Genomic DNA, 24,229 nt, shown 5'->3' with positions numbered 1-24,229 from the left:
AAACATAATCGCTGTTGGGCTCAACTTTATCTGATTAGTTATACGTGACACAGCACAAAGCTTTATTGTTCTACAGAAGAGCAGTATGTGGTCGTATGTAAATTAAGCTGAGGCTGGAGCACATTGTGAAGTAAATGACCGTGACTATTTAAATTTTATTAATAGCACAAGTAGCCCACAAATAAATTGAATAGAAAAATTAAGAAAAAATTAAGTTACACGTTGTACTGGACTAGACTTTTCACCTTTCACGTTCAGCACATAATGAATTTACGAGCTGGCAGTATAAGATGTAGCGAGCGACATCTGCCGGCGACAATTGGCAACCGCACAACTTTATATTGCAGTCCCACAAGATGTTTATCAAAGTTATTTCATTTTGATCCTTTGAAAGGTCAACCAACTTGACGAAAGTTAAAATTTTAATTCCAAAATGATGAAATGTTTGGCACTTAGCTATAAGTGGTTTATTTAAACAGATTATATTTGGCTAGAATAAAGTTCAGTCAGAATAAAAGTTCGATTTTTTTGTTATAAAATTTTATAAGATTTTTAAACATTAGAAGCTGTTTATGTGTTGTGACATCATATTCATAGTGTGACTTTTTAATTAAATTAAGATAAAGGAAATTATAATTTTATTGTATTTATTATTCTTTTGAAAATAGCTCATTCCTTCCCTTTACCATGAAGCCTATATTTAGTGACGTTTGTAAGGAAAAACAATACTACAAAATAAAGGTCGCATCAAAGAGCTGTATTCAAAACAAGAAGAAATCATTACCGCGTTTCCACAAACGACGCGATGATTACGACGTGAAAAGAATAATAATGTCAGCGTTTAAACTTTACGTTTTTCTCTCATGAAAATAACTGAGGTACTTTCTCAGCGGAATACTTGCGGTCTGCAGAAAGTGAAGAGAAATTGCGTTGTTTTTCACATCTGTTACAGTAACACACCGTCGCCTCAGTGCTTTTTTGTTCTATCGACCAAATTGACCGAAAATGGACTTTAAATGTAGTATCGTAAAGATTTAAATTTCAGTCTTGTTGGTAAAGGAAGATTAGGAAGTTTTTGTTTCTAAAACTACAAAAAAAACATTTAAATTTTACGTATGACACGACACTGCAATGAATTTTTTGTGCTTATTTGTTCTAAGTCCAGTGTTTGTTTTATATCCTACATCGTTATAAAAATTCAGTGCTTGTGTGTTCTATGTCCAATGAATTGACCAATCACAGCCCACGACGCCATGTCCGCCATTTTGTTTGATTGTCATTGTTTCCGAAGTCATCACTGAGACCACTTAGTCGCTCCCGGAAAAAATAAAAAAAAAACATATCAATCGTTGTGTGTTTGTGCCAGAATTGTTTCAAAGAAGTGATAAACAATGTCTGCAACTAGTCGCAAAAATAAATATAAGAAGATGCAGCTCCGAACTGAGCAGTGAGTACTTTTTAACCTTCTCTCAATCCCGTTATGAATTGGATACAGGGTGTTGTTTTTAATAACTGAGAACCATTTCTGCTAACTTGTACACTTTTACCCATCCCTCAAAGGGAGAGGGAGGGTCCGAAAGATGCACGTCGCTCTGGTCGCCCTGTTACGGATAAAATGGATGCTATTTTTGAAAAAGTGGAGCAAGATTGGCATGTCAGTAGTTACGACGTAGCTGAAGAACTGGGAATTGAACACAAAACAGTTTTGGCGCATTTGAAAGAAAATGGGTACACAAAAAAGCTCGATATTTGGGTACCTCACGAGCTCTCTGAAAGAAACCTAATGAACCGTGTACTCATTTGTGATTCTTTATTACGACGTAATGAGACCGAACCATTTTTGAAGAAATTGATAACCGGTGATGAAAAGTGGATCACGTACGACAAGAACGTGCGAAAAAGGTCATGGTCCAAGGCCGGTCAGGCTTCACAGACTGTGGCGAAACCCGGGTTAACTCGCAACAAGGTGATGCTGTGTGTGTGGTGGGATTGGAAGGGCATTATTCATTATGAGCTGTTACCACCAGGCAGGACCATCGATTCAGAAGTACTGCGAACAACTGATAAGATTAAAGCAAGAAGTTGAGAGAAAGCGGCCGGAATTAATCAATAGAAGGGGTGTGGTTTTTCATCATGATAACGCTAGACCTCACACATATTTAACCACTCAGCAAAAATTAAGAGAGTTTGGCTGGGAGGTGTTAATGCATCCGCCGTATAGTCCTGACCTGGCACCTTCAGATTTCCACCTGTTTCGGTCTCTTCAGAATTCTTTAGGCAGTGTCAGGTTAACATCACGAGAGGACTGCCAAAACTATTTGACGCAGTTTTTTGATCAGAAGCCCCAAAATTTCTATAGCAATGGAGTCATGTCCCTACCTATAAGATGGCAAAAAGTTAAAAATGTTTTGAATTTTCATATAAATAGCGAAAAAACTTTTTCCCCAACCTATTATAAGTTCTTTTTCGATTTTCAAATACAGTCAAAATCTGTTATAACGACATCGAAGGGACTACTCATATTGAGTCGTAAAAACCGATAGTTGTAACAACCGGTGACAGGTATTAATAGGAAAGATATGTAATAACATTCAGCCAGGACCTTTGATTTAGGTCAATTTAACCGGTATGTTGTTCTAAACGATGTCGCTATAAACGGTTTTGACTGTAAACCTAAACAGTGTATGATTAAATTGTAAATCAGAGGCGCTTGTCTAATACAATAAGTGCCGATCTGAGATCATCAATACCTTTAATTATTGTAATAGCACTTTTGAGTTTTATCTTTGACATCCCTATCTTTGATTTCAAAGATAGAACTCAAAAGTGATTTTATAATTTTAAAGGTATTAGGCAGGTCATAAGTACAATATTCATTTATCATTAAAAAAATCCCTCAAAAAAATTTTTTTTCTTTTGAAAACCTTAAAATGGTGTCGGTTTAGGGATTTCGCGCATTTCGCAACTATAATTCAAACTAGTGGCCGCAGCGACCACAAACTAGAGGCAGATCTTTGCTGCACAGTGCGAGACATTCCTATAAAAGTCTGATCGCTGCGGTCACTACGGCAAAGTCGTAGTAAACTAGTGCACGAAATCCCTTAATATTATTATACTCATAAAAACAATTAATAAACGTATTGTTATAGTAAGAGAGAGAGTTATGATATTGAATGTTAGTTTGACAGCTAAAAAAAATAAACATCCTATATATACTTTTGGCACATAGAACAAACAAGCACGCAAAAATGGAACAATATCTTTGGCCTATCTCTTATGTGATAATGTTCTAACTCCATATTCGTAATAACATTTGTGCATGTTTGTTCTATCTCCAAATATAAACTGTGAAATAAGGTATAATTCATAACCATCCCTACATGAGAATTATAAAAATCTATTGATTGGTAACTATTTTACTAAGAAAGACTTTCGAATCTAAAAACAAACGCTTTTTTTTTTAAATGGAGATAAAAACGTGTCTACTGGAAAAAGTAACCGTTGGTAGATAGAACAAATAAGCACTGAGGCGACGACACGCTGCCTTAAATAACAACATTTTTAAAGTGGTACCAACTGGAGAAAACATACATTTTCTTTCATTATTATATTAAAGATACATTTTGAAATTTTGTAATTTTTTTATATTATAAAGTGGCTACCTCTATTCGAATGTTACGTTTTTTTCTTAATAAAAAGCGCCATCTATAGTCTAAATAATGTTATAATATATGTGTAACATTGTGATGGAATTTTCAGGAACATAACATATTGTTATCGTGTTCTAATATGTGTTTGTGTGTTGTAGATACGACAATGAGAACGGACAGAGGAACGTTAAGTGAAACAGATTGCCGGTGTAAATTCCGGGCACGGTTATTGCAGCTCGACTCTTACATACATAGTTATATGTTTGTGTACACACATCTTTAAAGAATTATGTTTGCTAAATATGAAGAAATTAAAAAGCAATCATAAAAATACACATCATTTCTTCTCCTTCCAGTGCCTCTTCAGTCGTGAAGGTTTTCCGCTAAATTTAAATAAATAAAATAACACATCATTACAACAAATAAAATAAATATCATTCGAGAATTTCAAGACCCTTAAGTACGGTTTTAAAGTATAAATTTTATCAAGTATTAAAAAAAAGACCTAGACCGCGCCAAGTTTTACGCACGTCTTTCGTTCCTACTTCCTATTGTACAGTTGCGTATGCGTAATTATGTGACACTGAGATGATATACTTTCGCAGAGGGTGACAGACATTTAAGTAATGCTCGGCCTACGCAGCTACATTTAATAGTTTTAGTACTCTACTAGCTTTGTTCTAAATACTTCAAGGCTTTTCAGAAAAGCTTAGTGCAATTTCATCCTAAAACTTTGTTGGTGCTTACTATTCTGAAAGCTTTTGTAACTAGTAATATTTTAGTAGTTTTAAGTTACATTTAAATTAAATATGTACATTATCTAAGACATGTTACAAATTTAGTAACGCAAAGTAACAATTATCTTTGTGTTAAGAGACTTTTGGGAATTAAATGTAATTAAATGTAAAACAAAATGTATCTTAATTGAAGTGTCTTCTAATATAATACAATATAGTTTATTTTTTCATGACTATAAATACCAAATTGATAGTACATATTTTAAATAATAAAATGGCGTGTTCCCGCGAAGTTACTCTACTGCTGCATTGTCCCGGCCAAGCGACAAATAGCCGCGGCTTATCGCCGGACCTTTGTGTTCCCGGAATAAATTACTAACTAACATCTCAATATAAAAGAAATAATAAATTGTGTCAGCCTTTACCACTTTTTTCACAGTAAAAAGGTAGTTTATAAATATTTTCAGATAGCAGATGGCGCTGCACCGTTGTAGAATTTATTTAGAACACGATATGAAGATTTTAATGTCGAAAAGCGCTATGGTTTATAGTAGTTAACGAAATATTTGGATTTTTCTATGAAATATATCGGAGGTCGGATTACTTTCTGTTTTAAACCTTACCACACTGGAGAGGTATAAAATAATACAGTTTCTACCTAGAAAAGTTTTATCTTGTCTCGTAAAAATATCACTGATATTTCTAAGAAAAAATGTTTTCTGTTATGAAATTACGAGTCACCTTATCGTTGCTCGTTGGGATACAATGTTTTTAGTTTTTTAAAATATTTAAAAATTTCAAGAAATAAGTCAAAAGTATCATTTTGATATATGATATTGATAGATAGTAATCTAGAATTTTTTACACAACATTATTACGCACGTGACTAAAAGGGGTAGGCAGAGACTACGAACTTATATTTGGCGTGAAATTATCAATCAATGATAAGCAATTCGCAAATCTTTTATGTTACAAAGGAAGACTTGTAAGATATAAAGGAGTCGTAAATACGATGTTACAAGTTAACGTGATTGTAAAAATATCCCATGAAAAGCTTCTCTTTCGAATTAAAATATTGTTCAGGTAAAATATTGACTTTGAATGTAAATAACCGTAACACTTGTGAATAAATTGTTTACACTTGATAATAGGAAGTTATTCTTCGTAACCGTTAATAACCATGGATTATCGTAAAATCTGCTTCCGTTATAATTTTAAACAAGTTTTTAATAACAGAAATGTACTCGTACTTTTTTGTGGAAATGTACCACGATTAAATGGATTCTGTGAACAATGAAATAAACAAGGAATTTTCCTTACGATATACTTGAACGCCTCGATTCACGTACAAATTGAAATAAAACAAATCATCTGATACGTACGAATAGTCAAATTTAGTACAGAATCAATTAAAACAAACATTTTACATTTATTTATTTATGAATGTGTTTAACACTTGTTTTAATTTTAATTAAAAAAAAACAAGGCTATCAACAAATAGCCGATATTCGCACGGGCGTTTTTTTATCGCGCGTTAATAAAGCGTTCCAAAAGAACAAATGTATTTCCATGAATCGCTATTTATCACTGTTTTATCGCGCAGTGTTGCATTTTGAGCGCTGGATGAACGGAACTATATTGATTTTAAAGGGTTCGTGGCTCGAAAGCCGCCATTCTACCATTCTAGATCAATGCCGTAACTTTAAAATATTAATTTAAACATACTAAAAATAAGATGCGAAGGTACAATATAAAAAATCAGTAAGATTTCTTGTGTTATATTTTTCCTTTTTTAATATCACGCGAATACAGTATTTGCTGGTAAAGAAGTGCAAAGTCATATATTCGTAATATCCTGTCAGAAGATTCATTACTACAGGTTGTCGAGGTGTGATCACCTCCTCGTTTGCTGAACGAAACTCAAATATCTTTCGAAGAAAAGATAAAAGGACTCCTATTTAATTTCGCTTAGCAAACGATCTCTACTATATCAAATACAATTTGACATAGAAGAGATCGTTTGCTCTTCAATGTGAGTGTAATGACGCCACTGATTTACAGAAATCGTATTACTTAATAACATCGACAAGTTTAATGCTTCATATTATGGTTTATTTATTAATTAAAAACTTATATTAATAATATCGTCATTACATTAATACGTGAAAAGAACTGATTAACGTGAAAATGTAACACAATTAACTTAAATATGCAGAAAATGTGAATAACGCTATTTAAAATCGAAAATGAAAAATCTTTAATTATAAATTATGATCGTATTTCGAACAAAGGACCACTATTTTAATTAAAAGTACCTCTTTTATAAGGGACAGGGGCAAACGAGCGTTACGAACACCGAGGTTATCATCGGAGCCTAAACATACACAATATTAAACTATCAGCAAATGCACAAAACTTAATTAAACTTCTTTAGTTAATTGAAAACTATACTTTTTAACTACGTCTAAAACTTCCTTCCTAATATTTACTACAAAACATATTATATAACATGCCAACATTGAAATAATCAATTTCCCCCTAAATCTTAATATATATAAATCTCGTGTCACAATGTTTGTCCTCAATGGACTCCTAAACCACTTAACCGATTATAATAAAATTCGCACACCATGTGCAGTTCGATCCAACTTGAGTGGTAGGATAGTTTAAATCTCAAATTATATTTTTTTTGTCGCAATTTTAATTTATTGTCTGTTATTATTTGACAGTTACAATTATCTGTTAACTCCAAATGATTCTAACAGATGTCGATACCTTTCGACTGGGTTGAGTAAGTAATCAATAGATGGCGCTGCTATGGTAAATCTACGAACGTGTCATATAAGCTTATTAACTGCGCGCGGACGGAGTCGCAGGCGACAGCTAGTTAGTGTTATATGTTTTAAAATTACTTTAGTATAAGGATAGTAAATGGATGAATTCGTATTGTCGAAAAACTTGAGACAATGCGGAAGGCCAATCGTCGCCTCAGTGCTTTTTTGTTCTATCGACCAAATTGACCGAAAATGGACTTTAAATGTAGTATCGTAAAGATTTAAATTTCAGTCTTGTTGGTAAAGGAAGATTAGGAAGTTTTTGTTTCTAAAACTACAAAAAAACATTTAAATTTTACGTATGACACGACACTGCAATGAATTTTTTGTGCTTATTTGTTCTAAGTCCAGTGTTTGTTTTATATCCTACATCGTTATAAAAATTCAGTGCTTGTGTGTTCTATGTCCAATGAATTGACCAATCACAGCCCACGACGCCATGTCCGCCATTTTGTTTGATTGTCATTGTTTCCGAAGTCATCACTGAGACCACTTAGTCGCTCCCGGAAAAAATAAAAAAAAACATATCAATCGTTGTGTGTTTGTGCCAGAATTGTTTCAAAGAAGTGATAAACAATGTCTGCAACTAGTCGCAAAAATAAATATAAGAAGATGCAGCTCCGAACTGAGCAGTGAGTACTTTTTAACCTTCTCTCAATCCCGTTATGAATTGGATACAGGGTGTTGTTTTTAATAACTGAGAACCATTTCTGCTAACTTGTACACTTTTACCCATCCCTCAAAGGGAGAGGGAGGGTCCGAAAGATGCACGTCGCTCTGGTCGCCCTGTTACGGATAAAATGGATGCTATTTTTGAAAAAGTGGAGCAAGATTGGCATATCAGTAGTTACGACGTAGCTGAAGAACTGGGAATTGAACACAAAACAGTTTTGGCGCATTTGAAAGAAAATGGGTACACAAAAAAGCTCGATATTTGGGTACCTCACGAGCTCTCTGAAAGAAACCTAATGAACCGTGTACTCATTTGTGATTCTTTATTACGACGTAATGAGACCGAACCATTTTTGAAGAAATTGATAACCGGTGATGAAAAGTGGATCACGTACGACAAGAACGTGCGAAAAAGGTCATGGTCCAAGGCCGGTCAGGCTTCACAGACTGTGGCGAAACCCGGGTTAACTCGCAACAAGGTGATGCTGTGTGTGTGGTGGGATTGGAAGGGCATTATTCATTATGAGCTGTTACCACCAGGCAGGACCATCGATTCAGAACTACTGCGAACAACTGATAAGATTAAAGCAAGAAGTTGAGAGAAAGCGGCCGGAATTAATCAATAGAAGGGGTGTGGTTTTTCATCATGATAACGCTAGACCTCACACATATTTAACCACTCAGCAAAAATTAAGAGAGTTTGGCTGGGAGGTGTTAATGCATCCGCCGTATAGTCCTGACCTGGCACCTTCAGATTTTCACCTGTTTCGGTCTCTTCAGAATTCTTTAGGCAGTGTCAGGTTAACATCACGAGAGGACTGCCAAAACTATTTGACGCAGTTTTTTGATCAGAAGCCCCAAAATTTCTATAGCAATGGAGTCATGTCCCTACCTATAAGATGGCAAAAAGTTAAAAATGTTTTGAATTTTCATATAAAATGCGAAAAAACTTTTTCCCCAACCTATTATAAGTTCTTTTTCGATTTTCAAATAAACCTAAACAGTGTATGATTAAATTGTAAATCAGAGGCGCTTGTCTAATACAATAAGTGCCGATCTGAGATCATCAATACCTTTAATTATTGTAATAGCACTTTTGAGTTTTATCTTTGACATCCCTATCTTTGATTTCAAAGATAGAACTCAAAAGTGATTTTATAATTTTAAAGGTATTAGGCAGGTCATAAGTACAATATTCATTTATCATTAAAAAAATCCCTCAAAAAAATTTTTTTTCTTTTGAAAACCTTAAAATGGTGTCGGTTTAGGGATTTCGCGCATTTCGCAACTATAATTCAAACTAGTGGCCGCAGCGACCACAAACTAGAGGCAGATCTTTGCTGCACAGTGCGAGACATTCCTATAAAAGTCTGATCGCTGCGGTCACTACGGCAAAGTCGTAGTAAACTAGTGCACGAAATCCCTTAATATTATTATACTCATAAAAACAATTAATAAACGTATTGTTATAGTAAGAGAGAGAGTTATGATATTGAATGTTAGTTTGACAGCTAAAAAAATAAACATCCTATATATACTTTTGGCACATAGAACAAACAAGCACGCAAAAATGGAACAATAACTTTGGCCTATCTCTTATGTGATAATGTTCTAACTCCATATTCGTAATAACATTTGTGCATGTTTGTTCTATCTCCAAATATAAACTGTGAAATAAGGTATAATTCATAACCATCCCTACATGAGAATTATAAAAATCTATTGATTGGTAACTATTTTACTAAGAAAGACTTTCGAATCTAAAAACAAATGCTTTTTTTTTTAAATGGAGATAAAAACGTGTCTACTGGAAAAAGTAACCGTTGGTAGATAGAACAAATAAGCACTGAGGCGACGCAATGTCCCGAAGTGAACTGACACAAAGTTATGTTATGATGACATAGCAATAAATCTTAGGTCATGACATTGTTACGTTTTATAGATATGAAGCTAGATTTGTGCAAGTGTGCATATTGGAGAAAGCGAAGGACATTCGTGGACGTTGCATTGCCTGCTGTTACTTGCGAACTGCTGACCAATGCTAGTTTCACACGGGGGAGAGCGATGAAAGAGTGAAGAATTGCTATCGCCGAGACATTACAATTTTAACATTTAGATTACGTTAAACAATAGCAATACTGAAATGTCTACTGCTCTGTCTTGCAGCTCAGCCCTCGTGTGCAATTCAACTTGAGCTCATATCGGATATCGCTTCATTGCATAATAGTTTTAGTTTCTTGTATAATTTATTACATTTTTTATGTTTGGAAAATTACATTTAATATAACTTTTAATTAACCTTACATGCGTCCGTGATAATAGTGTCAACTTTATTACATAACTAGCTGTCGCTCGCGACTCCGTCCGTATGGCATTAAAAAACGTAATAGGTAGTCTATGTGTTATTCCAGAATATGTTCTATATGTGAGCCAAATTACATCAAGATCCGTTAAGCCGTTCCGGACATAAATTTAAACCAACATTCATTTATATTAGTACTAGCTGTCGACCGCGACTCAGTCAGACTCAGTCCGCGCGCAGTAAAAAAAATGGGGGGGGGGGTTATGAAAAATAAATGCTGGCCGATTCTCAGACCTACTGAATATGCTCACAAAATTTCATGAGAATCGGTCAAGCCGTTTCGGAGGAGTTCAAGTTCGAACCCCGTGACACGAGAATTTTATATATAAGATGATTTAACAATCAAAGCGTAATTAGTACTTTATTTTTAATCTCCACAGTTTCATAAAATATATTGTTAGCTAATATTATAAGACGGTCGAAATATAAAAAAATTGTTAGGTGTTTTTATCTATAGTATCTTTACTAACTGTAGTAATCATAGAAGTTTCCTAGACCGAGAGAGAAACAACGACCTTTGACCGTATTTCTGACGCTGTCATAAACTTTTACGATTGCTATATCCTTCAGGTATTAATAGCCACTTAGTCTACCTACTTACATAAAAATACCTCAGCATTGATCTATGATAATGGCTTCGATTCTAAAGTAAATAAACATTTGTCGTATCAAAGGTTTTGTACAAATTTATTGCGCAATTTCTCGTTTCTTAATAACGTTATTGCAATGTTACGACTTAAATACGTTTAGTTGTTGAAGATCGCCTTGATCTGGTTTTTATAAGTTTATTGCCGAGTTATAGTAATGATGGTATATTTGGTACTATGATCAGTTCAGAGCCAAGGAAGTGGACGTCACTATATTTCATTTTCATTTTTTTTTTGTATGAATTATGTATTACAGATATATAGATAATACAAGCAATAATGAATATCTCTTTACGTTTTTGATACAAATTTATTTATTTATCATACTTCATACTTATATACTTACTTCTTACCAATATTATAAATGCGAATGTTTGGATGAATGGTTGGATGGAAGGATTGATGTTTGAAAGTATCTCTAGTACGGCTCAACGGATCTCGATGAAATTTGGCATAGATGTAGATCATAGTCGGGAAGAACACATAGACTTATTACGTTTTTATTTTAAACTCCGCGCGGATGGAGTCGCGGGCGACTGCTACTTGTTCAATAAACCAGACCGATATCATTCGATTCATCTTTCCTACATGGATTCTGCTGGAACATATGAACATATTATGAGTCACCGTATTACAGCGGATTCTTCTGTAAAAAAAAACAGAAGCCATTGACTAACAACTAATGGTACTGACTTCCAATCACGTAGTTGTGGTCCCCATTCGACTTTTACTGGGAACAAACAAAAGAATTCAAGCCCTGAATAAGGTTGTAATCTAATGTTATTTGAAACAAAATAAATCTATCAAAAGTAATTAGCTACATATAAAGATTTACCGCAATCCCGCAGCCCAATTAATTCCAAATGCATTAGTCGCCGGCGCCGGCAGCTGTCATTAAATTAAAGGTTGACAACCTTTGAGCTTGTACTAGCTTGGTTAAACTGAATCTCATTGCCACGCGACTGAATTAAATGACAATATTAAAAACGTTCATAGCGAAAAATTAAGTTTTACTAACATTCTCAAAGGATGCTCCTTATTCTGAGTGAAATAACACAAAAATATAGTAATAATTTCTGCAAGTAAAAATATTAAAACGAAGTTAATGCAGTCATGAGCTTTAGGAACGGTTTTATAAGTTTTTATAATATTTAATTAGCATTTGGGTATGGTCGTTAGGGAATACGAAATATCCAAATATATTCTCATTAACCTGCCACTTTACGAGAGAATACAATTTTAAACAATTAAAGTTAGCTAGGATTGTTATTGAAAATGTTGTCTCGACGTGGACGTAAAGTTATAGTATCAAATAATGCTTTAGATATTGTGTTCGTAGAAAAGAATTATACATAATGTCATCAACCAAAACTATTATTTTATCCAATGTATAGAGAAAGATATTGATTTGATTAAATTTGACATTTAAACAAGGAATTTAATGTATATGTTAAAAGTTTAATAATTTTTAGGTTATTTTAAATTTTATCTGTGAAACCCAGGATTTAACACACCACTGCATGGACATATAAACATAAAACATGGGCTTTGTCCTTTGTTACTAATAAAGTGTTTTGAATCTTCGTCATATTGTATACTAAGTGTCGCCGCACACGGATCACATGCGACAGTCTCAAACTGCGTCACGAGAAGCTAGAAGCAGCCACAAAAGTGGCCGAAGCGCGCGCCAGCCACTTGTGGTTCAACACTTGCGGTGTCTGGTGGTTGCTAATTTTAACCAATACTGTCAGTATCATATTGGAGTTAAAAAGTTTTCTTCCCAGTCCTTTAAATTTCTAGGACGACCCTAAATTCAGATGGAAATGCTTTATCTATATATATAGTCAGAAAGTCGTGTTAGTTACACTATTTATAACTCAAGATCGGTCGAACTGATTTAGCTGAAAATTGATGGGGAGGTAGCTTAGAACTAGGAGACTTTTTTTGACTTTTTTTTATTCCGCGCGGAAGGAGTCGCGGGTAAAAGCTAGTGTTTTAAAAATTAAACATCCAGGTTAATAAAAAAGAGCTGTACTAGAGTTGACGCTGTTTGTAGAGTTATTATGTAAAATATTTACTTGAGTTATCAATTGTTATGTCTGGTTTTAGTTTATGTAATAAATTGTACAATAAAACAATGTTTCCTTGCAACCAGCACTTAGTGTAAGACAAATAACAGTGTACTGTTCGTGATATATTGTAAAACTTGTTGCCAAGTGCAAATCTATAAACAAAAGTATAAAGAAAACAGTGAAATGAGATTTATTTCTGGTTTTCTTTACAAACATCATGTCAGGTCGGTAGGCTATTTCTCATTTTGTTGAAGTCTCCGTTAATTGAGCTTTTAAAGTTTTGTTTTCATTCGCTGAGGTTCACATAAATATCTTTTGACTTCACCCACGCTATATCGATGGTTGCTCTTTGCTCTTTGAAGCCGGTAACGCAATCAATGTTCTAGAATTTAAAACCATTTTCATTTTTTTAATAAAAGAGACAAACTGCAAAAGATTTAAAAAAAATATATATATAAAATTTTAATGAATTCTTTTTAGAATCGAAACCTTGAGGTAAATTTTTGTGCGCTGTAAAATATTGTTTAGTTTATAACTTCGTAATATTCAAAAACGCCGCAAAAAGAAATGAAATATTATAACCTCCAAAAAGTATGAGTTAGTATTAAAAAAAATTCAAAGCTACAGTTAAAAAGCTATATGATTCAGCACAGACTGAATTTATGCAGACAAAATTTAAAAATAATTAATAAGGAAAAGAAAATTAAAAAAAAATAAACTGCAAACATTAACCAGTTAAGTAAATACAAATCAATTAGCGATGCATTTGATTGTTGGCGATTTTTCAACATTTTTCATTCTCCGCGCCCAAACATATCGAGAGAATGAATGAAATGAATGGTCGACGTTACATTTGCATCGATGTTTTCATTCACCTTAATCATTCCATCGATCAAAGTCAATTTGTTTTGTGAACGCTCACCTCTTGCGATCTTTTTAATCTGAGCATATTTTCTCTGTGGCCGTTGCGCGGGAAATCAGTTCGAAATAATCTGTCCGTGTGAGTGGTCGCCAGTAGTCTGCTCACTTGTGACATCGTCGGTGAGCGCGAACTATATACGCTTAGAAAATTAATTTTAAAACTAATTATAAAGTAAAAAGTAACCTTTTTAAATCTCTGTGATTTTTTGGATTTAAAAAAGTTGTGATGTAAATATTTTCATAATTTATAACTGTGTTTGGGAAGTGTTGAATAAGTGATAAAAGTTTCTGTTTAAATTATAATTTCCCGTATTAAGGTAAATAAATATTTATTGGTTAATTGAAGATTTATAATTAAAAATTAAGTAAGTAAGGAATATGTATACGCACTAGTTATTTAATTTAGCAATTTTTTAGTTTCGCATTACGAATTTTCTCTTTTAATATGTGTGTTATTTTTTTATTATTTTTGCTTCTATAATATTAGAGGAACTGTTGGACATATCTCTAACAAACATTTCTATATCGTGTAGCTCAGAGCTTAGCATCTCATTTTTGAACCAAAGATCTAAGGTTCTAAATTGTAATGAAATATTTTTGATATTATTATTGCACCTTAAAAAACATTCTTTTCATCTTTAGATGGAAAATAACCCATTCAATATTCTACAGAATATTCCGCGTAACATAAAATATTACCGTTAATAATTAATTAAATTGTGAAACGTTCCTCCGGATACTTCTTCGAACGTCCGGATAATTTTTTACTTGTTAGGAAAAACGTATTTTCATCCCGTTTTACCATATGGTCTATTTTTAATTACCTATATATAAGTTCAAAAGTCACTAAATTTATACCTGTCTAACAAAGCTATGGCTCAGTTCTACTAAATCGTAAATCCTACGGCCATTAGTGAACCGGTAATGTGGATTGACAATGGTGAATTACTGCCATATGCCAAATTCGACGGTACCAAGTAATCTAGCGCAAAAGAGCTCTGAATATTGTAGGTTATTTTTTTAATGTTTTGTAACGATTAACTACATCTTACTTTACAATGAAGGAAATGTTTGACATAAAAGTGGTTGTATTGGCAATCATTGTGAAGACTATTTTCGTGGTTCCAGTATACAGTTTAACAGTAGTAGACGCCGTCAACAACATCTGTTGCACCAATAGGCCGGCTCGACCGGTGCAATACCACGGCCACACAGAAGACAGGCGTGAAGTGGAATTCCGCGTTTCCTCTGATTAGTGTGCGTTACGAAAGCCAGGTGGCCGATTACTCGATTTCCACCTTACATTATAAAAAAAAGGTGAACCAGGACTGCGATTGATCTCGTGAACTCTTCCTTAGTGGAATAAAAAAAAATTTGCTAGTAATCTACTCTAGAACAAAATCTAGCTCAGCGCTAACGCGTAATGTTGGAACGAATTGTGCATCTTCATATTATTTTCGCATTGAATTTGAACCTACACAGCGCGTCATGCTTGTCTATACTACTGCGTGTACTGTACACGTCAGCTATATTTTCGTGCTATAAAAGTTTAATTGACGCGCAGAGATTGATGGATATTTTTATAGGCCAGGGAACAAGTTGGTAATTATTATTAACGACCTATCACTTTACGCTTTGTACATAATTACAATTCGCCGTAATATGATTATAATATTTCGTAAAATTACAGTTTTATTACAGCTACAGTTTTATATATTTATCTAAACACTTAAATGAAACTTTGTGTACATAATTCCGTTTGACAACTTAGCTAAACTGAATGTCCAAACTCTAAAAGAATTTGGTTGGAAATATAAAAATGTTTTTTAGCTTTCTACAGAAGTTCTTTTTAAAACGGTATAGCAACGTTTCACTCGAAATAACAAAAGAATACTGCAAATCAGTTTCGCTGCAATAATCCGGAACAAATTGCGGCAAGGCATGCAAACTGAGCCGGCGTTAAAAGTCAAGAGTTGACTCGCGTGCGTAGAGCAGAGTCGCAGCGGGGCGGGGATCGCGGATCGGACGGTGTCGGAAACAATGCCTTGTATTGTTCGTGTGTTTGAGTAACATTTGTACTGAATAAGGCTCGGGGCGGCGGAAACGCTTGCAGTTCCCCTCTTACATTTGTTTACGGTAGAAGGAAAATAAAAAAATGCATTAAAATAAATCTAATCGTAAATACGACATACACATCTAACTTAGAGATGTTATCTTCACAAGTAAAGAGATAATCCAGTCTTGTAACATGAATAATTAAGCTATGAATAAGTATATTAGAAGGAGCCTGAAAGTATTGGTAGTGAGACATAAATTAAGGAGCAAAGATCAGTATGTTATTGTTAAGAAATGAAATTAAATTCCATTTATACCGAATGGAATTAAACTTAATATAGGTATGACACATTTAGGTTTATAATCTTTATAAGCTTAACATATGAGGCATTATTTTGTAAATTATTGTTTTAGTTGCGATAATTTAAGTTAAGCAAATGTTTACCTTTACTATTTAAAAATAACAGCAATTAAATCCGCTGTCCCGCACCACGCGGCCGGTGGGCGCGGTGCGGCGCCTTGTAAAACTAGTCGCTTTTGGATTCATTCCAAATAACGATTTGTTGTTGATTAACGAAATATTTTCTAATTCTTGAGAATTCTTTTTAAAACTGTTATATTATTAGATTTCAGTCGGGGTTACGAAGTTTTATTACAAGCAGACGCATTCGCGCTCGACAACTAGTATTATATATATTTTGGAAGACCTGATATAATTAAGCATGTCTGAATAATGATTCAACAATTCATATTTAAACTAATTATGTTTGAAGCACTCAACAAGTAAAACGATGTCAAATATGTCAATAATTTTGAATACCTAATCATAATACTTAATACTTCGGTGATTCAAAATTCTTGAAGTTAAATAAAACAATAATTCATATTTGCGCTAATCAATTTAACCTAACTGTTATTATAGAAAGTTAACGTACAGCAAGTTTTGTCAAAGATAATGACAGAGATGTAGGTATGTTGTATACAGAGATTTTGGTCTCAGAAACCAACTTTAAATCACTATCTTGCTATATGTATACACACTTAATAATTTGTAAAACAAACCAGAACCTTTTATAAGCGTTTGTATTTGAAAAGAAAACCGTTCAATTTATAAACACTACACCTATAAATTTTAAATTACACCGGTTCAAGTAACATTAAAGTTAATTTGAAGGTTTTTTAAAGAAGGTTCAATTTATTTGTAACGGATGCTGCGTACTATTGACCTTCGAATTAGTTATTAAAATGTAAAATATTAGAACAAGTGTTAGGAGTGTTACAGGTCGGCATATATCTATATCTCAAGAGGTCATCATATCTATTGAACCGTTTTGGAGACACCTTCTAACAAAAACCAACATATAGGTACGATGAAAAGTAGAATATCTTCCACTTAACGTCTGGTTTCTCTGTGGTACTGTACCGGTGTAGCGGGACATTCGTGCAAGCTTATACTGCTGCGGGAAATTGGAGTTATAGTTAGGAATTATAGTTTTTTTAATCTGTCCTGTGGTTTTTACCTATTATATATATATTTATATATAATTGACATCAATACAATATTTATAATATTGATCGGAATAATAACGATAGAATGATAATGTTAGTGAAGTGCTGTCGTATCCCAATTAGTACAAGACATGTGATTACCACCAGAACCGCAACGACTTAAGGATTTGTATATAATATACATCCTTATGTAACTCTATCTAACTCTAACCTAACTCTATGTACTCAAATATATTGAGTTACATAAGTATATTTGTGTCGTATAGTTTGGTAGGTCGAGCAGTAAAGATTAGGGACCTTCGTTATGGCCGCGGCGAACTCGTGAGCGACGCAAAGCCGATTTCGAACTCAATAATACTGTGTAGGCATTTAATGTTACTTTTTCCGATATACATTTAAACAAGTGGCCGTTTTTATATTTTAGTTGGCATTATGATATCGTTTGTTATTTTCATAAGTATTACTAAAGTATAATATGTTTGTTTCTTAGGAGATGAGTCAATTGTCTAAGCTAACTTTGTAGCTGTCATAAACTATAAGATTTTAAATGTGATCGATGTTTATATGTAGTTGTATTGAAGTGCTGATGGTACGTATATTTGTTGTCGATGCGATTGGAATGTAGAGCAAAGTTAAGGCGCGACGGAAACTTTGTCAGAAGCTTGGACCGGATGTTAAGTTGCAATCGGCCGCGCTCCCTCCTCAAAACTGAGCTTACACTGTCAGTATTTATATCAACTTCAAAGTTATGTCATTTAACTTTAAGGGGAAGTTTATTCGTACGTTATAAGTTAATTCAGTAAGATTTCATGTTTTAATTAAAATTATATGAACATAAACAATTCAGACACATAGATAAAGACATGATTTGCATTCGTCGCGGTCCTGGCGAATTTCTGTCGGCACTTCGACATTCATGGATGCATGCTGGTCGGTTTTTTTATTAACAAACGATTCAACTCAGCTTCGCAAGGGACTGTTCTGTTACCTATCACGTAAGTATGTAAAAAAAGTTACACGTGTTTGAAAACCATGTAGATAGTTATAATAAACGACGTGAACGTTGTAGGCAGAGACACAAAGTGGCCGCGTGGTCACGCTCCGACAAACGGAAAGCAAACACAACACTTTCTGTGATTCAAACTTTAGTATAGGTACATACGAGTATTTAAAACTGTATTCAATGTATTTGTTGGTAGCAATACGAAAATGTGTTTGTTACATTTGAAACAAAATAAAAATGTGATCAACAAATAATAAACTAATTACTTAGTAGTTAGTTTATTTTACAAAGTACTAAATTAGATACATACATTTTAATATTTTCTAATTTCAAGTAGGCGTTGATTCACCATTACTTACTTTTTAAATATATTCTACGATGAAATAAATAATTATGTTATGTTGTAAGCTATTTTGGTAAATTTAAAATTACCAACACAACAGTGAACACATCAATTTATAACTGTCTATTTCGTAAACTAATATCCAATTTTATTTTGACAAGAGTAATTCCTTAGTGCGTATGAAAATAATTTATTTATAGGTACATATCTCGCTGTTCGGTCTCAGGAGAACTGCGCAAAAGTTAGTAGTCCGAGCCAACATCAAATATTGCTTTCAACGTGACAAAAAATTCTTATAAGCAATAATTTGAGGGTTTAAAAACTTACATTCTTGCATTTAAATAGATAGATACTTTGATCTGTCATTGAAACGAAACATGCGCTATCCAACTATTCTCAATCAGCTTTGTACAATTTAATAACAGAATATTAATGGAACATTAAAGGATTTTTCATGCTTATAACAATAAACTAATCCTACAATGAGCATTTATCTTTTGAAATAGTTAAAAATGCAAGATTTAGAAAACACATGAAACATTAATAATGGTTAACTGAATAGAAGTGGATTCTATTTGCAGTCGCGGACAAGTATTTGTTTTCTGGCCTAGATAATAACGGTGAAATTTTTTTTAAAGATTGTTAATAATATCTATTTTTAATCAGATATCTTTATAGCACATTTTAAAAGGCTATAGGCCATTTCTTTTGTTTTCGGTGGCCGCCAACTGCGAAGATAATCTCTCGAGATATCCAATAGGAACGCAACCGCCGCTCCTTAAACGCTTTGCGAGTACGTGCCCTCCTACATTAGTCACTGGCCACCTCTCGGGGCTGGAATTAGGTGACCAGGGCCTCAAAACTGATGGGTCCTCAGTCAGGGTTATAAAGACGATGTCTCCGAGATGGATCAGTCCTGACACGAGACCGTTCAGAACCATCCTTTTTTACCATTACGGCTTCACAAAAAAAATCTGCTGCTCTCCAATCTACGGTCTCACTCAGCATCGCAGACACGATTGACGGACTCGCTGAGCCAAAGTTAAACGTCCCGGTTCCCACGCTGAGCACTTCCCGAGTGTGGATGGCCTCGATTCTTGGATTCCTCTATAGGCTACTTAAAGCTTGTTTAACATTACGCTATTAAGAGATACACTAGACAATTGAACAGAGTAACGTTCAAAACTGCGGAAGGATAGCTTCTATACAATATGACGTTTCAGAACACAGGTGGAAGACGCGTTTCTCTAGCCCAATTGTAAACTAAACAGCAATATTATTCATAAATAATTCGGTAGAAACGCATTATGCACGTTTTACCACTCGAGTCCCGAGCAATGCCAACTTTATTGAGGTTAACGCCAATTTAAATAGCTAAGCGCTCCCAGCAGCCATTGCACTCCGCAACATACGAGTACACAATAAATTATAACAACGAACTGAATGATTTTGTTGCTAAGGAAACATGCTATCGAGAATTCTCCAGTTTAAAGAACACATTTAGTAAACAGACTTATTGGTTTTTCTATAGACTTTGTAAAACGATTCTAGCAAAAAGATTATATCTCGTTTTTTGTAGAAGACATAGTACTTACATGTCACCATAAAAAATGTAAACATAAACATGAACTATAGGTAGAATGATCCGGAACTTTTGCACATGTTTGTCTTGCCGAGATGTTAATATTCAAATTGGACAAACAAAATGTTTATTAAAACATGTAATTAACTTCTAATTAATTATTTTCTTGCTATGCTTTTCACTGTGTATATTTTTTATAAGATCAAAGAAGTTATGCCGCAAACGAGGGTGTCCCTGCCGACATCGAGGTGATCATTCAAGCTCATACATCAGCATCAGAAGAGGAACTGCAGATTCGTTATCGATTTTACGATGTATATACTCCAAAGCTTTTACAGCTCATACTATAAAACAGACATGAACACATCATTATATTGGCAAAATGTATCTGTTTGGACACAAATATTAATGATATTGGAGCAATATTTGCAATGCAATATACTTTCAATGTTCACATAAACATTCTGCATTGTTATAATAGCAGAACGCTCTTCAAATGGCAACATTAGCGCTGTATATAACGGCGCCATTTTATAGTTACAGCTATTTTAAATAACATTATGTGTTAATATAAAAAAACAACTTATTTAACACCCCTCTTATTAAAATCGGTTCAGTCAGGCTACAAGCGATCACAATAGTACTGACATACAAACAAACCATCAGACATAAAATTATAGTAACATAAAATATAAATATCGTTAATAGATTTCGCATACTCAAGTGGAGAAAAGCCTTTAATATTATTGAATACAATACGAGTTTTATATAACGTGTATCTTTTCACCCTTAACTTGAACTCGTCCAATATACATTATATAAAATCACGCAATTTCTTTTCCATTGAATTTGTTTTATTGACCTTCCTGTTGTCGGCAAGATCAAAGCTTGTCCGGACACCCATTAGCGCTGTCATATTGTGATACAACTTATAATTCTGTCAACACGAAACATTCTAACCGATGTGTTTTTATGTTAAAGACTTTCTTAAGATAAAATTATTATTTATTTATTTCTTTTTTTACTTTTTACTCGCATCAACACGAAATAGAACAGCTATAAAATTTATGTGATTCACTTCGTTTGTAACTGGTTTTTTAAAAGTATTTTTAATTTTATTATGTCATAAACATATTTATGTACGGCGCAAATCATCTAAAAATATGCTTGAAAGGTTTCAGCAGTGATGAACACAGATTTTCAGGTTGGATATCATTAATCATTTTTTTCGTGATGACGCGGCGTGCGGCGTGCGGCGTGCGGCGTGCGGCGTGCGGCTGCGGGGCGGGCGCGGCTGAACGAGGCACTTCCGGACAGGGCGAGGCTTGTTTCAGTTTCAGCTGACAGCATAAGTGACTAAGCATATTGGCTTATTTGACTTTGTTATAGACGGTTTCATACCAGTACTTCAGTATTGTTGTCTGATAAATAAATGAAATATACATACACTGTACTTTGAAACGTGACAATCAAATGTTAAAAACTACAAAAATAATGATATTGTAACGTTTGTTTAGTTTTTTTTTAAACATTACCCAGTTATATGAAATTTATTTACGTTACTACTGGACTCTTATTATATTCCCTTGCCTCGTGCTGACTCGGCTTGACGAAATGTATTATGTCATACCTTCATCCATCACACTAAGTTCCAATTCGTCATATTTTCTATTTCTGTAACCTACAAATATTTCTTACATAAACTTCCTGCATCCTACACGTTATGTACTGCTATAGATATTTACAGAAAAAAAAAACATCGCGTAACCCTTTCCATTTCAATTTGCTGAGTGTTTATTATTAAATTCAAATAATGATTATCCATTCAATGAATCCCGCTGTGGAGAGATACATTTTAAAGTTGTTTGTCTGAAGCATACATCTCAACAATATAATACGAACATATAGCGTTTTATAGTGAAAGTATTTCTAATGCCCGACCGACGTGGGCTTTACATAAATCTAACTAGAATTTTCGAAATTTTTAAATATAAATACATGAATACTTTAATCACTCGCTACTAGAGCAATACGAGTTAATGTTAAGTAATTACTTTAGGTTGAAGAATATGAATAGTTAATTTGATTCAAACGCAGCGAGCAGTGTTCGCGGCTGAGCTATTTCCAAAAACTTGCAATATGAAATTACTTTCATACGTTGTTGAAATGCATAAATAACTTATCAACGGCATGAACGAGCTCCAGCAAATACAATTTGAATGGTTTACGGCAATCGAATATACCCAGATTATTGGTGCGGTTTGGACCATAAATATTTCAGCTTTTAATAAATTTTGACTTCGGTAAATTCGACAAGCGTTGTATTAAAATTAAATTAAATTTCGTTGAACAATAAAAGCTTGTTAAGTTTAAGTGCTGTAAAAGAGCTTTAACAGTAGTAGTTCGTAACAATATATGTTGCCGTGTTGTTGAATAGCACGGCTCCGGTGAAATACCATGAATATACAGATGAGTCAAGTAAATCTGCGTTGGGTTTGATGAGTAAGGTGACGTGTCCCCTATATCACCCTTTCATGACCTCTCAACGATGTCATAAAACTATTTAAAGCATGATTGACCTCTATACATGGAAAGGCTATAAAACATGTTTTTTGTGCCTATTTCATTTTCGCCATTGTGACGCTGACGGTTACGGTTGGTAGTGGTGTTGCGTATTCCAACAAATAATAGAGATAGAATCAACTGTCAGAAACTTCCACAGGCATGTTTAAGTCGGAACGAAGCAGTCATTTCCAAGCAAGGACCTTTCCATTTTAAAGATTAATGATTTAAAGGGATATATCAATAAACGTTTTGTGTTGTGATAATTTTTTTATAATTCGGACAGCCCCTTTATTAAGTATCATCTGGATTATTTGCCTATGTAATATAATTTAAAAATCAAGTCGAGTCATTTGTGGGGTCACAATAAAATATATTCGAGTGTGCGATTAGGCGTTACATTTCAATATATGTGATAAACACGAGTGCCTGTTGACTTTATCGTTTTAATTTAGGCAACGCAGCGTTAGCTTTGCACTGAACGTTACGTGCGTCCAGTTTTAGTACTAAACCAACTTACTTATCAATTTGATATCAAACACAATCAATGCCTGACTCCAATTAGTTGACAGATTGACTGATGATGTCACTTTGTTTTGAACGTAACCTAAAAAAGTTTGTCAACTTTTTATCAATATTATTGCATATAAAATCAAAAAACAAACCTTACCACGTATTTTTAATTTTTTAACATGTCACATGATTAAATTTCTTATAAAAACATTTCATCATAAATTATATAAAACCACTATTTTGTAATTATCAAAAGCTTTTATAAATACCTTAATACAAATCTTACTAATATCATAAATGCAAATGTTAAGATGGATGGATGGAGGGATGTTTGTTGTTGTGTGTCTCCGAAACGGCTCAACGGTCGTTATGACATTTGGCACCGATATAGAACATAGTCTGGAAAAACACATAGGATACTTATTACTTTTTTAAATTCTGCGCGGATGGAGTCGCGGGCGACAGCTAGTTTTTACTAGCTATAACCAAAGGTTATATTCTTTCAAAAACATTCCAATCGTTTGAAGATAATCTCAGAATAATGACCGAGATAGCAAAAGTTTGTGAGGAAATACGACAGTTAGCCGCGTTGAAAACCAGAAAATACCTTTTAGATGTGTTTACGATAAATGCTGGCCAAGCAAGACTTCTTAGGCCTTTAGGCTGCGATGTCAAGATAAATAACACAGTATTATGTGTCCCTGACACTCGCAATAAAGATTTCTAGACTCTTTTATACAGAAAAGTTACAATCAAAACTTACCGCC

General features: G+C 33.8%; 2 protein-coding genes across 2 annotated transcripts; both read left to right on the top strand.

The window, feature by feature from the left end:
• The first annotated feature begins 1,615 nt into the window (after window positions 1-1,615).
• LOC123722504 (histone-lysine N-methyltransferase SETMAR-like) lies at window positions 1,616-2,086 on the top strand. Its single transcript, XM_045684392.1, has one exon. The coding sequence runs from the start codon at window positions 1,616-1,618 to the stop codon at window positions 2,084-2,086; it is 471 nt and encodes a 156-aa protein (XP_045540348.1).
• Window positions 2,087-8,021: 5,935 nt separating this feature from the next.
• LOC106711556 (histone-lysine N-methyltransferase SETMAR-like) lies at window positions 8,022-8,492 on the top strand. The gene has a single exon (XM_045684391.1). It carries the CDS (start codon window positions 8,022-8,024, stop codon window positions 8,490-8,492), a length of 471 nt encoding a protein of 156 aa, XP_045540347.1.
• The last annotated feature ends 15,737 nt before the right edge of the window (window positions 8,493-24,229 follow it).

Source organism: Papilio machaon, chromosome 26, assembly GCF_912999745.1.
Source record: "Papilio machaon chromosome 26, ilPapMach1.1, whole genome shotgun sequence".
In the NCBI taxonomy this organism is placed as follows: domain Eukaryota; kingdom Metazoa; phylum Arthropoda; class Insecta; order Lepidoptera; family Papilionidae; genus Papilio; species Papilio machaon.
Note: the sequence above shows the minus strand (reverse complement) of the source record. Positions and strands in the feature narration are given on the sequence as shown.

Excerpts from the sequence above, each read along its gene's own strand:
- LOC123722504 (XM_045684392.1), top strand. The coding sequence starts at position 1,616 with ATGGATGCTATTTTTGAAAAAGTGGAGCAAGATTGGCATGTCAGTAGT.
- LOC106711556 (XM_045684391.1), top strand. The coding sequence starts at position 8,022 with ATGGATGCTATTTTTGAAAAAGTGGAGCAAGATTGGCATATCAGTAGT.